The 15822-nt window shown below is 43.1% G+C and overlaps 1 protein-coding gene across 3 annotated transcripts in view; it reads right to left on the bottom strand.

Annotated features, from left to right (window-relative positions):
- The window catches only part of Carnmt1 (carnosine N-methyltransferase 1), a 32157-nt gene extending 24143 nt beyond the window's left edge, over positions 1-8014 (bottom strand). For all 3 annotated transcript variants that reach the window (XR_016534897.1, XM_090329628.1, XM_090329629.1), the window contains exon 1: positions 7700-8014. Coding sequence is in view for 2 of the 3 variants with exons in the window: in XM_090329628.1 (XP_090185754.1) it covers positions 7700-7944 (245 nt within the window). In the remaining variant the exon portion in view is untranslated. The remainder of the gene's footprint in view (positions 1-7699) is intronic.
- Between the last annotated feature and the right edge of the window lie 7808 nt (positions 8015-15822).

Raw genomic sequence — 15822 nt, 5'->3', positions numbered from 1 at the left:
GATCAGGGCCTGAAGCCAGCCTAGCAGCAAAGTCCCTGTGAGACTCTTACCTCTAATTAACCACTCAAAAATTGGAAATGGTACTTTGGTTCAAGTAGTAGAGAGCTAGCCTTGAGCATAAAGAGGCTCAGGGACAGTGTCCAGGCCCTGAGTACAAGCCCCACAACCGACCATAAAAAAGAAAAAGCTAACTGTACATTCACAATTATGCCATTTTTACTTCAACCGTATGGGCAATTTTTTTTTTTTTTTTGTGCTACTCTTAGGGCTTGAACTCTGAGCACGTTCACCATCCGTAAGCTTCTGTGCTCAGGGACAGCTTGAGCCCCAGCTCTACTTCCAGCTTTTTGGAGGTTAACTGGAGATAATTGTCTCAAGAACTTTCCTGCCTGGACTGGCTTTTTTAACCTTGATTAGAACTCAGGCTTCTGAGAAGATAGGACTCCAGGAGTGAGCCACGGTATCCTGGCAAATTGTAAAGCCTAACCAGATCAAATGCTGATGAACTATGGAGCCAAACACATCTATTTATGGTGGGTTCCCAAGTTAGTTCATTAATTTTGGAAAATAAGTTTGCATTACCTACTAAAGTTTAATATGTTATCTACCCAATGACATAGCAACTGTACCCTTACAAGTACATCCAAGGAACTTTTCAAATGTTCCCATTAGTGCTAGGTATGATGGTGAGCACCTGCGGTCCTAGCTACTTGGGAGGCAGAGGTGCAGATAGGAAGATTGGGGTCTGAGGCATGTTCAGAAAAAACCTCAAGACCCTGATAGGAAAACTGACTGAGAGAAAAAGACCCGGGGAATGGTTCAAATGTTAGCACTTGCCTAGAAAGCACAAGGCCTTGCACATGTAACAACAAAAACATCTGGGAGCATGGCCTAGTGGTACAGTGCTTGCTTAGCATGCACAAAGCTCTCGGTTCGATTCCTCAGTACCACATAGAAAAAAAAACTGAAGTGGGGCTGTAGCTCAAGTGCCAGAGTACTAGCCTCAAGCAAAAAAGTGTCCAGGGACAGTGCTCAGGCCCAAGTTCAAGAAAACATGAATAACAGTACTGTTAGAAATAAACAACAGCAAATCTAGGATTTTGACAGGTCTATCATCAGTAGACTGAAATGTTCAGTATAGTTAGATAATGGGATGTAGTGAAAAGTACAGATACAGTAATATGGATAAAACCAGCAACATATTTGTTGAAAACAGCAATGAGAAGAACACATGATGTTTTTGCTGCTTAGGGAGTTAGCTGATGTGGACAAGCAAGAAAATTCAAATTCAGAAACATGCTTTTGTGTGAAGGGAAAAGGGCTAGATTTGTTTTCTTTTTATGCCAGGGCAAGGATATGAATTCAGAAGCTGGGCACTTTCCTTTAGCTTTTTTGTTTTGCTCAAGGCTGGCACTTTATCACTTGAGCCACATATTTACTTTCAGCATTTTCCTGGTTAAAAGTTTCACAGATTTCCCGGCCTGGGCTAAATATGAACTGGGATTCAAGCTTACAACATCTCGCTTTGTTGTTTTTGTTGTTGTTTTTAAATAAACAAAAACTGGATAGTAGATTTACAGGCATTCATCGTATCAACTCCTTACATTTTAAATATACAAATCTATGTATTTCTGTTCTTGGGCACTCATTCCATAATAAATGAAGATAAAAAAATACTGTTGGGGGCCGGGAGTTTGGCCTAGTGGTTAAAGTGCTTGCCTAGCATGCATGAAGACCCGGGTTCGATTCCTCGGTACCACATACATAGAAAAAAGCTGGAAGTGGTGCTGAGGCTCAAGTGGTAGAGCTCTAGCCTTGAGAAAGTCCAAGGACAGTGCTCAGGCCCTGAGCTCAAGCCCAGGACTGGAAAAAAAAAAAAAAAAATACTGTTGGTAGCCAGGCTCAATGGCTCACACCTGTAATCCTAGCTACTCACAGGAGGCTGAGCTCTGAGGATTAAAGCCAGCCCAGGCACTAAAGAACCTGAGACTCTTATCTCCAATTGATCTCCAGAAAACTGGAAGTGAGGCTGTGGCTCAGGGAAAGTGCCCAGGCCCTGAGTTCAAGACCCATGACCCATAAAAAGAAAAGAAAAGAAAAAATACTGTTGGTTCATTTGATTGCTTAAATTTTTCTCTCTATTCATCCAAACAATTTTCTGATTTGTCCTTCTCTTATCAACTTAATCTGCAATTACTGAACAGTAATAAGGAAGCTCAGAGAAAGCTCTTAACAAAAACTTAGGTAAATCATGACATTTGTAGAATCTTATCTTTGACTTTAGAGAGGAAGTGAAATGATCAAGAGGTCAGAGCTGCATTGATGATTGCTTTATTCTCCTTGAAGACAGTACAGAAGACAGACTGAAGTAAGACAGAGATGTACTGAAACCCAAGTTATACTACCTATTTCCTGTATCATAGTCAAGGTCCCTTTCTTCCTCTGTATCAAAACTACCTTATATAAAATGAAATAATAAATTTTAAAAATGATTACCATAGGTACCATTACACTTCAGTCCACCACAGTTGCACTGAAATAAGAAGGAATTAACGCCCATACCACTTAGCTCTGTGGCTAATTTAGTAAGTACTCAAAAAATAAAAGGCATCTCTGTGAAATATGTTCACAGTAAAAATCCAAACAGGAAAAAATGCAGAAAACGGGGTTTTTAAAAGCCCTTTTGGCAAAAACCACAGCAAAATTTCCTACATATTTTGTGTTAAGACAAAGTGATATTATGTCTGTACAAACTGGATTAAATCAAGCTAATTAACATATCTGTCACCTCACATATTTATCATTTACTCCTTTTGAATAAGTGACTGCTTCTCCATTCTCTCCAGGCATATCCCTGCCTACCCTTCCAGGTCTCAGCCTCATTCATTGTCTGTGGTAACCATTGTCCTACTCTCTGTTCTAAAATTATTTCTGTGCTACCTTACTTTGTTTAGCACTTTTCTATTCAAAATGTGGTAGAGCAGATAAGTGGGTATCTCTTCTTGGAGCCAAAATCCACAGGTTACTATGATGGGCCATCAAAATTTGAAGAGCATTGTCCAGATTGAAAAAATAGCTCTTTTAGTACTTTATGACTATATGGCTATTTAGCATTCCATATGATGAGAAGCAAACTCGGTCAGTTCACACTTATCAGTAGAATCTTGGGGGTTGGGTTATTCCTAGGGCTTTTCTACTCAAGGCTAGTTACAGTTCTATCACTTTTAGCCACAGTGCCACTTCCAATTTTTCTGTGATTAACTAGATATGTGTCTCTGGGACTTTCCTGCTTGGGCTCGCTTTAAAAAATGATCCTCAGATCTCAGCTTCTTGAGTAGCTAGGATTACAGGCATGAGCCCCTGGCACTCAGCCTAATAATTCATTTTTTATTGGAAGAATTTTCCCAGACTGGAAAAAAGTTCTTAAGTTTTACTAGTCATTTTCATTAACCTCTGTATTCATATTTGCAATGGTTTAAATGTCCCACCAAAACTAAGGTTAAAATTTAATACTATGATGTATACAGATGGTGGAAACATCATGGTGTTTAAATGAAGGAGGATTTGGGGGAGGCAATTATGTTGACCCCTAGTCCCATGAGATTGCAATCTCACAAGGAGACGTGCTAGCATGCTCAGAGTGTCTCACCACATGAAACCCCATATTTCCTCTGACTTTGTGGACTCCCATCAGCAAGGATATGACAGATATGTCCATATGGCCTTGAATTTCTGAGCATTCAACAAACCAAGTATACTCATGCCTGAAATACTCAAGTTATAGCAACAGAAAATAGCCAAGAATTATTTTGAGGAAAATTAGCATAATTTTCCAAAAGCAGAATTACAAGGCCTAAAGGATAAGTTGTTTTTTTTTTAAAATTTGATACAAAATGATTTTCAGAAAGACTGTGTGGTTGATACTCCTATTTTATATAAAGTAGCCTTGATAACTCAGGCAACTCTGTGGAGTTGAAGTAATTTAAAATTCACTGTCAAAATGTTAAATAAGCTGGGCACCAATGGCTCATGCCTATACTCAGGAGGCTGAGATCTGAGGATCAAGGTTCAAAGCCAGCCTGGGCAGGTTTCTGAGTTACCTCAAAATTACCCTACCTCTAAGGCTTTTACCACAGTGCCTCTTGTGTTTCCCAAAGATTCCTGGGAGACCTGCTACTTGGGAATATTGTTCCCACGCATGCTGTTCCCAGCCCAATCCTGCCCACTCAAAGGAATTCTCTGAATTGACACTACTAAATCTCTATGTATCAAAATATGTAAAATGCCATTAAAAATGTCCACATGTACTTTCAAGCTGCCTCTTCTGGTTCTCTATTTAGGCTACTTATTACCATGACTGCAGAGACATTAAGGTGTGTTATGCCATCCAGGCTTGGTATAAAGTAACTCTAAAGAGCAGGACGAAAAGCAGCACAATCTTTACGGCTTGGTAAGCTGTATACCCAAAAACACTCCTAAAATAGGTGACATCTGAAAATAGCTCAGAGGTTTTTCGAGTGTATGTTTATGACTTCTGGATGCACCAACAAACAAGGATATGGAAATGGTGGCATTTTACTAAACCTAAGAAAGTTATCTGATCTTTCCTATACTTACTATAATGGAAATAACTTCCCCAGCCAAGAAATGCTGTGCCTTGGCTCTCTTATACAGTAGAGCACCAGCCTTGAGCTTCTTAAGGGAGAGCCTTGAGTTCAAACCTCAGTACCAGGGCAAAACAAACAAAAAAAGTACACAAGTCCAACACAGTAAACACTAGCTATGTGTGTCTACTGAACATCTGAAATGTGTGAGTAGTGAGGCTGGACAACAGAAATTTAGATTTTACTGAATTATAATTAATGTACACTTAAATTTATCCAGGTGTGGCCGCTGTGCTGGACAATGTTGAAGAAATGTTTCTGCTATGCAATGCTTTCCATGCTCCTTTTTTGCATGCGTATTATTTTTCAGTTTTTCTTGTTATTAAGGAAGTGAAAAAAATTCATCACATATCATACATAGTTGATAAAATTGAGGAAAGGTCATTTTGAATTGTGCCAAAAAAAAAAAAAGATGTACAGAGAGGTTACAGTTACAGAAGTCAAGTAAAGAGTACATTTCATTTTTAGACATTGAGTGCAGTATTTCTAAGGCATAAAGGCATACTATTTTTTGTTCAGGGACTTGAAAAGTGTTTCACCCAGTGACTACATAAAAAGCATTGGATTTCTTTTCATTTGTTTTAAGCAAATAAAAACTTGCCTAATCCCATACTAGGCTAATAGAGATGAGTATAGGAAACAGTGTCACCCCACTCATGCATGCACACAGCACACTATTCTCTCCTGCCACGCTCAAGACCAGCCCTGCCAAAGTTTCCCACACCCAGCACAAGACTCATCCAATGCCTAACAACAGCAACTTTAAACTGGTCCTAATATATTAAAACTGGGTGCAATTATATACATTTGTATCAAATTCAATTTTCTCCATTTTTTTTTGTCTCTCTCCTTTGGCTGCTACAAAATCTGGAGAAATAAAATGTCCAAATTGCTCATTCCTTTCTGGACACGGGAAGTAACCCAGCCCTTGGTTCTTCTTCCAAGATTTAATTTATAATTAAAAAATTATTTCAATAAGATCTCTGCATGTCACTATTTTCTTCTTTCATGAGCTTCTTTCATGGCTCCACGATGGACCAGTAAATACAAAGCCTTCACCAGCTGGGTTCAATTCTTAACACACTCCCCAGTGAAGGGGAGAAAAAAAAATCCCCTTCACAAATGTAACTAAATCCTAACCTCTTAAACCTACATTAAGATCTAAATTCCAGACAGTGGCAAGCTAGTTTAACCATTGGCCAAAAATTGACAATAGGAGGGTATTCCCTTATCACGGTTTTGTTTGTTAAGAATAGACTTTCGACTATATTTGCCAAGCACTGGTGACACAAAACAATGACATAAAATAAGGCTCTTCTCTGCCCTTGAAGAGGTCACATTCAGCAACAGATTTATGTATGTCAACAATCATAGTACAAATGAGATGAATAACAATTCTTTTAAGTTAGTATAAACCACAGGGAGGACCCAGTCTAAGACGGTTTTAATTACACAAGAGGTCATTCTCTCTGGTTCTGACTGCAGGCTCAAAGTAAGGTGACTCTTCAATCCTTACATAAGTGTGTTACCGTCATCTGAAAATTCAGCTTACTTTTCAAGATCTTGAAACAGTTAAGTTTATAGGTAAAAAGACTGTACGCACTATCCACCAGTAAAACAGTAGAAGTGAGGAAGCTGATTGAGTGTGAATAAAGAACCCATCACAAGTTACCTAAAACGGGAAGAGAAGTGTCTATGTATTTGCAGAAAAGTGGCTCTCCTCTACCATTTGCTTTCCCTCCTTTCCCCTAAGGGAAGTAGCAAATTTGTCCTAAAATCACTCACCCCAATTCAGGGCCAGGAGGCCGAACCATTCAATCGCTCACCACCACCAAAGTCCCGAGTCTGAACACAGAGCCTGTGTGTGTGTGTGTGTGTGTGTGTGTTCTTACAACTTACTACAGTTTGGGGGGGTGAGCGTGTGCGTGTGTGTGTGTGTGTGTGTGTGTGTGTGTGTGTGAATTCGTCCCATCCGTACAACTTGCTACAGTTTTGGGGTGTGTGTGGATTTGTCCTTACCACTTGCGTGTGCGTGGGTTTGTCCTCACAACTGGCTACAGTTTTTTTTGGGGGGGTGGGGGGGTTGTCCTCACAACTTGCTACAGTTTTGGGGTATGTATGGGTTTGCCCTCATAACTTGCTACAGTTTTGGGGTGTGGGGGGGTTGTCCTCACAACTTGCTACAGTTTTGGGGTGTGTGGGGGAGTTGTCCTCACAACTTGCTCTAGTTTTGAGGGGTGTGTGGGGGTTGTCCTCACAACTTGTTACAGTTTGGGGGTGTGTGTAGGTTTGTCCTCACAACTTGCTACAGTTTGGGTGTGTGTGGGGGGGTTGTCCTCACAACTTGCTACAGTTTTGGGGTGTGTGTGGATTTGTCCTCACAACTTGCTACAGTTTTGGGGTGTGTGGGGTTGTCCTCACAACTTGCTACAGTTTTGGGGTGTGTGGGGGAGTTGTCCTCACAACTTGCTTCAGTTTGGGGGCGGTGTCCTCAAAACTTGCTATAGTTTTGGGGTGTGTGTGGCTTTGTCCTTACAACTTGCTAGTGTGAGGGGTGAGGAAGAGGAAGGAGGTAGTGGGTCCTACAGAACCCCACGTGTGGGGTGAACCTGAGCTGCTCTCCATAGCTTCAGTTTGGAAGACACCGATAACTCACATACAGAAAAACATCACCCTCCGCTCTGGGCGATGTTTCTTTCCTTTCCTTTTTTAATTATTTCATTTTAGCCCCGTCCTCTCCTCCTGTAAGAGTCGGACCACCACTTCGGCCACCCCACCCCTCACCTCCCCCCCTCTTCTGCCTCCCCAAAGTCAACCCAGCCAAGAGAAGGAGGCTGGAGAGAGCCTGAGAGCCAATGCGCTCCGGAGGTCGGGAGAACGCGAGGCGGGGCTGCGGACCGGGACGGCGGGGCGGACACGCGGGTGTGTGCGGGGCCGGGGCGGTACCGGGGGGAGGGAGGGGAGTCGGGGCGCCCCGCCCGGCGGTGAGCGCGGCCGGGCCCGGCGGGGCGAGGGACCCACGGCGGGCTCCTTACCCGTAGTAGCGGAAGGCATTAATGATCTTCCAGAAGTGCTCGCGCTCCAGCCTCTCCTCCTCCTCCTCCGTGCTGCGCGTGGCCGCCGCCGCCGCCGAAACCGCCGCGGCCGAGCCCATGCGCCCGGCGGAGAACTGCACTTCCACCTCCTCCGCCCCGCTGCGCCCGCCGGGGCCGCCCCCGCCGCCCCCGCCGCCCTCCGGCAGCTGAGAGGCGGGCGGCGGCACTCGCCGCCGTCGCTGCATCGCCGCCACGGCCCTCGGCCTGGCTCGCTTGCGTCTCGTCGCGACGGAAAGCGTGGTGGCGGCTGCCCGGCCTGTCTTTAAACCGCGCCCGCCGCCGCCGCCCACAGGCCCCCAGCTCGCGGCACGCCCCGCCCCCGCCGCCCTCAGGCCTCCATCCGCGCCCGGCTCCGCCAGGTCTCCGAGACTCCGGGTGCTGGCGCGCGTGCGCGTGCGCGGGCCCGGGAACGACGCGGAGCCGCCGCCGCTAGCGCTCATTTGCTGGCCGGTCTCAGCCACGGCGCGATGGCGTCACGATGACGCGACCCGGGGGGCGTGGCTCCAGGGGCCAGGTGGGCGAGCGGAGGAGGAGGAGCTCCTCGATGGGCGGGGCTTGCACCGCTGGCACCTGTCCGGGCAGGTGGGAGGCCAGAGGGGCGGGCTGACGCGCGATCCTGCGCCTGGCTCAGGAAGGGCACCAGGGAAAGCAACTGATCTTGGTAACTGCAGTCGGGATCTTTAATTTCAGAAGTTCTCAGAAGGTCTTCCGCTTGTTTCACTTCACTTGGCATGAATTCCCTTTAATTACATAAGGACCGGTAAGGCACAAATCACCTTTCCAGTGGTTGAAGACCCCAATCCGGCTCAGTGAGGCTGCATCCCCGGCTACGAAGAGGCCGAGGCAGCAGGGTCTAGCGTTTCCACATCAGCCCGGGCAGCAGAGGACTTGTTTTATAAACACACACACATCCAGAAGTCCTGAACCTTCTCTCGTGGTGGCACACATGAGATATATGCAGAAACCCAGTTCTATCCAGTACCAGCGCTTGGGATCATCATTTTTACCCGCCAGCCCTTCAGGAGGCCGGATGGAACCTAACCTCTTTCCTCCTCTCCATTCTTTCCCATTGTGCCTCATTTCTCCACTTGGCTCTATGCTCAAATGGCCATCCTAGCTGCACTTCATGCTGCAGTATTCTTAGAAAAATAACTCACCCCCACGCCAAGTAACAGCACTTCTAATGAATCAATCTTACAAAATAATAGAGAAGGGAGAACCATTATTTTATTCAGAAAAGTTAAACATGCTTATCTCTCACCAGACAGCCCCCCCCTCCACTGGAAAGATAGGATCATCATGGAAATAAAGTGACTTTACCTTGTGTTTCACGATTTATACTAATAGTTGAAATAAAGACAAGGTGGAAAAAAAAGTCTGTTCGCAGTAAGATAGTGAGAAAGTAGTTTAGAATATAATAGAAACGTGGGAAGGATGACAGGCGTGAATTATTTCTTTAGCCTTTCCCTAACCTACTTATCCATCCACATTTTCTATCTAATACCTATTTTTCGTAAAGACTGGCATGTGGAAATTATGCATGAATTCTCATTCTATTAGCCACTATTCACACTTCAAATAATACAAATAATGCAGGTGATAATTTGCAGTACATACTGATACAAGACATAGTAACCCAATTACTATAACCCAGAAGGCCAAAGATAATGACATACCGATTTTTTCACATTCTTGGGAAATATAAAAATATTTTCATTGTTTTTCCAGCTGTGGGAATTAAATTCAGGGACTTGATACATGCTAGGCTAGCCCTCTAATTCGTTTCTCGGGAAAGGCATCATTTGACTCTGTGTTATTACTGGAAAGTTGTAGGATCTGTGCTACCGCTGTGCTCCATTCTAAGCACAAATGTGTTCATAGAGGAGGGAACCTGAGAAAACAAATATCATGTGTTATCATAGGGCCATATAGGAAGTTACCAGCACTACATCCACCCATCTTACTGCTAAATCTCCATATTTGGTTGTGAATCTGGTTGTACTTTTGAAGTATGACACTATCTAACATGACTTTTTAACATTATTTTACAGTTTTAAGATTGTTTTCCTATTTTGTCATAGTTGTTCCTTACCTCAGTTCTGCAAATGTTATTATTTCTTTAAAAAGTGAAGAAACATTATATTCACCAGATAGAAGGTGTATTACTTCACCTTCTTCCTGGTGAATATAATGTAACCCTTCTCTTAATTACAATAAAAAATAAATTAAAAAAAAGACTGTATAAAATGACAGATGGAGTGGTATGCTTAGGTGTATCACAGGCAGGATTTTCAGACTATGTTTAGATACATCATGAATCTTGACTGAAATATGATATAAAATTACATGCTCCATTTGTTACATACAAAAATTGTGGAATGTGGAGAATGCAGTCTCTGTAACCCTTCTCTTCTCCTCACACACTAATTTTCCTGCCACCAGCCCCACCTCTCTACCTCTAAGCTAGTTCTAGTATATCCAAGCAGGAAGATGTTCTGTTATTAGAGAAGATCCACCTCACCTATTCCTTTAGTTATTCATCAAAAAATGTGCTCAGGGGCCGGGAATTTGGCCCAGTGGTTGAATGCTTGCCTAGCACACATAGAAAAAAAAGGCCAGGAGTTTGGCCTAGTGGTTAAAGTGCTTGCCCAGCATGCACCAAGACCCGGGTTCGATTCCTTGGTACCACATACATACAAAAAAGCCAGAAGTGGTGCTGAGGCTCAAGTGGTAGAGCTCTAGCCTTGAGAAAGTCCAAGGACAGTGCTCAGGCCCTGAGCTCAGGCCCAGGACTGGCAAAAAAATGTGCTCAGATCTGAGGAAGTTGAAAGTAAAGAGATCATGAAGCAGATCCTGAAGCAAATCATTCAGAAAGCCCATACAGGTCTCTACACACCCAAAGCACTAAAATGGCTACATAATTAATCAGAACAAGAGTCACTTATGAGTTTGGTATACGTCAAGACAAATGTTGAAGGCCTTTGCGATATCTATCACTCACTCATGGTAATGAGGGTAACAGATAGTGAAGGGGATGGAAATCAAAGCCACTTCTTCACCCTTACTAATGCTAGGTTTATGAGAAAAGATGTAACATTCCTATTTTATTTCTTTATTTTTCAAATAAAATTTTGTAAAAAAAAAAAAGTGAAGAAACACAGTTATAATCCTAACTATTCAGGAGGCTGAGATTGGAAGATTACAGTTTGAAGCCAGCCAGGGCTGGAAAGTTCATGAGACAACTGGTTCTAACAAAAAGCCAGAATTGGTGAAGGTATGCCTCAAAGAGTTCCATCCAGCCTTTAACAAAAAAAGCTAAGGGACAACTCCCAGGCCTTGACTTCAGCACAAAGAAATACTGAGGACTGATGGAGAAATAGTCTGAGAGAAAACTTTCTTATCTAGGAACATATGAACAGTAGAGCTGACATTCTTTCATTCTTTCATTCTTTCTTTTCAACAAATGTGTTCTTTGTCTCTTGTTTTTTATGCTATTCCTACTGAGCTGAAGGTGACCAGAAGCTGATAGAGCTGCCACTAAGTAACTCTATAGCTGGTTTAAAAATTCACATGAAGCCTCAATTGTATTATTTCTAAGATAGAAACACTCTTACTTTTCCTGCAGGACACTGAGAGAGAAATGCCTGGACACTGACCCTTAGTTCTTTCAGGCAAGCCTAGCATTCTATCACTTTGAGCCACAACTCTACTTCCAGTTTTTGAATGGTTAATTGGAGATAAGCATTCCCACGTTCACTTTTCTGCCTTTGTTGGTTTCGAAAACAGAATCCTCAGAGCTCAGTCACCTGAGTAGCTAGGATTATAGACGTGAGCTACTAGTGCCTTGCTCCTTAGAATACTTTTTTTTTTTTTTAGCCTTGGAAAACATTTATCTCCTCAAGCTTATTTTTTGATCTAACTTCTCTACATTGACTTTCCCCAAGGGATATCTTCCTAAACCGTGGAACCATCTGCACTGAAGGCTTTGAGATATTTTCACCACGTGGCCAATTAATTTCAAAGAATAGCCAAAAGTACTCTGTTGTTTATTTATCTGTTCTAAAGGACTGTTGGTTTAGCTGAGCACTGGTGGCTCCAACCTGTCATCCTAGCACCTCTGTAAGCTGAGATCTAACCATTGTAGTTTGTAGCTAGCCCAGATTGAAAAGTGAGTGAGACTCTTATTTTCATTTAACCAACAAACAACTGGAAGTGGAGCTATAGCCTGGTGGCGGGGGAGGGGGGAGGCTTTGCGGGGGGAGGGGAGACTTGAGTTCAAGTCCCAGAATTGATGCACACAAGTAAGTGTGTGTGTGCCCACATGCGCACACACACACACACACACACACACACACACACACACACACACACAATCTATTAGGCAGTTAAAGCATATTCATCAATACATGACTGATAGGAAGCTGCTTTGGGGGCAGCTAAAGCAGTTTTGCCACGCACTGAACACAATGAAACAGAACACCTCCAGATAACCAGCTACATAAAGCAGGTTTATTGTTTACAGGTAGGGCAGCAAGAGACAGGACAACAGAAGCCTAAGATTCGTTACAAAACTGTTCCCAATGGTCAGGAAAGCCGCCCAGGGATTGTTGGGTCTCAATTGTGTATGCAGCTGAGGAACCTTGAAATGTTCTAGTATACTAAACTGGGTGCCCTGTCCTGGGACCACATGACACAGAGGGCATTGAATTGTGACTGGCTTTGAACTGTGATCCTCAGATATCAGCGTGAGCCACCAGTACCTTGCTTCTACAATTTTCTAGATTTAATTGGTTCTTTTCTCCTTTAGTTTGTCTATGATTTCCTAAGCCATTTTGGTATCCAGCATGGCTTTTCTGAATAATATTTCCAAAGCTGATATCTCCAGCAGGTACCCATGTGATGATTGTGATGAACTGAAAAAAAAAGGAAACACATCTCTGCCCTGGCTCTATGATCTGAACTGTAACTTTCAACGTGTCAACACCGTAGCTGCTTCATTATTTTCAAGGGTATATTTCATAATCACAAAATGTTTGTAAAGAAAAGCTTTGAAATCTGAAGGGCAACTCATCATTGGCCCTAAGTATATCTTTATTAGCCTCATGTTCTCAAGGCAGATATGTCATTGGAAGTTTATAATCCCACATTATGCTACGTGACCTACTGAGCTAGCCTGGGTGTTCTGTGAGTGTGAAGGCCCATCTATGTTACTCATTTCTGTATCCAATCTAACGAGCCTTTTTGAAGACTTTCAAAACCCATTCTGTGGAATGCATAAATAGGTTTATAAGTGCTTGGCCCTGTACTAAATGTTGCTCTATTTTATAGCATATAAAAATACTAAAAATAACAGCATCAACTTCATACCTTCCTTTCTTCCTGTCACCTTTCTTTCTTCCTTTCTTTCTTTCTTTCTTTCTTTCTTTCTTTCTTTCTTTCTTTCTTTCTTCTTTACCTTCTTCCTCTCCTTCTGTGTTTCTCTTTCTTTCTTTCTCTTTCTCTTTCTTTTCTTTTTTTTTTCAACCCTGGGGCTTGAACTCATGGTCCTTGGGCTTTCTCAAGGCTAGGTGTGTGGTACTGAGGAATCCAACCCGGGTCTTCATGCATGCTAGGCAAGCACTCTACCACTAAGCCAAACTCTTGGACCTCTTTCTTTTTATTTTCATCTTTCTTTTCTCTCTCTTCCTTTATTCTTTCTTTCTTTCTTTTCTCTCTTCCCTCTCTCCTTCCCTCCCTCCCTCTCTACCTGCCTGCCTCCCACCCTCCCTTCTCTCTCTCTCTCTCTCTCTCTCTCTCTCTCTCTCTCTCTCTCTCTCTCTCTCTCTCTCTCTCTCTCTCTCTCTCCTTCCTTCCTTCTTACCTCCCTCCCTCCTTTCTTTGTGTGTGCTCCTTCCCTTCCTTCCTTCCTTCCTTCCTTCCTTCCTTCCTTCCTTCCTTCCTTCCTTCCTTTCTTTTGTTGGTCCTTGGGCTTGGACTAAGAGCCTAGATGCTGTCCCTGAGCTTTTTCCCTTAAGGCTATGACTCCCATTTGAGCCACAACTCCACTTCTGGCTTTTTGGTGCTTAATTGTAGCTATGCATCTCATGAACTTTCCTGCCCAGATAGACTTTCAAATTGCAATCCTCAGATCTCAGTCTCCTGTGTAGCTAGGAACATAGGCATGAGCCACCAGTGCCCCGCTTTTCATTTCTTCTTTACAATTTCTTTTTTTTTTAACAAATGTGTTATAGTTTGGATTTGAAATGCATTGGGAGCTTGGTTGAGAGCTGGAAGGCTTTGCGGAAGTGACTGGATTCTGAGTACTCTGACTTCAAAGAACTCAATCCTTACATGGATTCATAATCTGATGGTATGATGGGGACGGGCTATAAACTAAGAGCTGGGACTAAATTGGAGGAAGTAGGTCGTGGTACATTCATTCTTGGGAACTGACTTTTGTTCTGGACCCTTCTTGCTTTCCTGTTCCTGTGCCTGTGGGCTCCCCACATGTAAGCTATTCTCTGCTATGCCTCCTCTAATAGAATAGGCAAACACCTCTGAAAATGGCCTGAGTGCTACTGTTGAGAGCACAAATATACTCAGAGACAGCACCTAGGCCCTGAGTTCATACCCCAGGCTCAGTTTAAACACAAACACACACACATATACATTCACTCTCACTCCTCCACTGATGCCCTAACCAACCTTGGATCTGGATTTTCGTGGCTGTCACATCTCCTTAAACTTCTGCAGACTGGAACAATCTCTGAGGGCCTCTTCTTTTCTTGACCTGGACACTTTGGAAGAATATTTGGTCATTTATTTCATAGAGTGTCCCTTCATTTAGGTTTACCTGCTGTTTTCTCACAATTAGCCAAAGGGTATCCAATTTGGAGCAACACTAGAGAAGTGACATGCCCTGCCCACTACATATTGGAGAGGAGATGTGGCAGCAATAATAAACTTTTAAATCAAAGGAGTGGCATGGGATAACTTACAACTTATAAATACAAACTCTGGCAGTTGTGTGTACAGATTGAACTGAAGAGAGGAAGTCCTGATGAAGCCCCTTTGGGATGTTATAATTGACTAGGCAAGGGATGAGCAAAGGTTATGTGACTGTAAGATGCATACTGGGATGAAACTTGGGAAAATGAGAGGCAAAACACATAGGATTTGTTATTTTAGGACTAGGAATTTGGCTTAATGGTAGAATTTATGCCTTGCATACAGGAAGCCCTGGGTTTGATTCCTCAGTACTACACAAGCAGAAAAAGCTGGAAGTAATGCTGTGGTTCAGAGGGTAGAATGATAGCCTTGAGCAAGAAAGCAGCCCAGGGACAGTGCCTAGACCTAAAATTCAAGCCCCAGGACTGGGCAAAAAAATATTTTATTTTTTGATTATGTGATACCAAGGAACTGAACCCAGGGTGCGTGTGTGTGTGTGTGTGTGTGTGTGTGTGTGTGTGTACACCAATATTAGAGATTGAACTCAAGGCCACACACTCTCACTTACCATCTTCTGCTTAGGGATGAAATGCTGGTGCTCTACTACTTGAGCCACAGTTCACTTCTGGGGTTTTTTTGACAGCTAATTGACAATAAGAGACTCATGGACTTTTTGGCCTAGACTGGGTTGTAACAAGGATCCTTGAAACACAAGGTTTGTAATAAGATTATTTTAAAAATAAACTACTGGGCTGGGAGTTTGGCCTAGTGGTAGAGTGTTTGTCTAGTACTAGGACCTGGGTTCAATTCCTCGGTACTGCGTACATAGAAAAAAGCCAGAAGTGGTGCTATGCCTCAAGTGGCAGAGCTTTACCCTTGAGAAAACCCAAGGACAGTGCTCAGGCCCTGAGCCTAAGCTCAGGACTGGCAAAACACACACACACACACACACACACACACACACACACACACACACACAAAAAAAAAACAAAGGTACACTGTTACAGGTTTACCATTGCTATAATATAGAAAGTGAAGGAAAGAATCCTGCTCAGCTATTCATTTACCCTTGTTTCCAAGCTTAAGGTAGAGAAATGGTGTCTCCTTGGGGCATTTCTCTGAATGAAGATTGGACA

The sequence above is a fragment of the Megascapheus bottae genome, chromosome 3 (assembly GCF_031878675.1).
Source record: "Megascapheus bottae isolate mThoBot1 chromosome 3, mThoBot2.hap1, whole genome shotgun sequence".
NCBI classification, from domain to species: domain Eukaryota; kingdom Metazoa; phylum Chordata; class Mammalia; order Rodentia; family Geomyidae; genus Megascapheus; species Megascapheus bottae.
The sequence above is the reverse complement of the archived record's forward strand: the minus strand, read 5'-3'. Positions and strand labels throughout refer to the sequence as shown.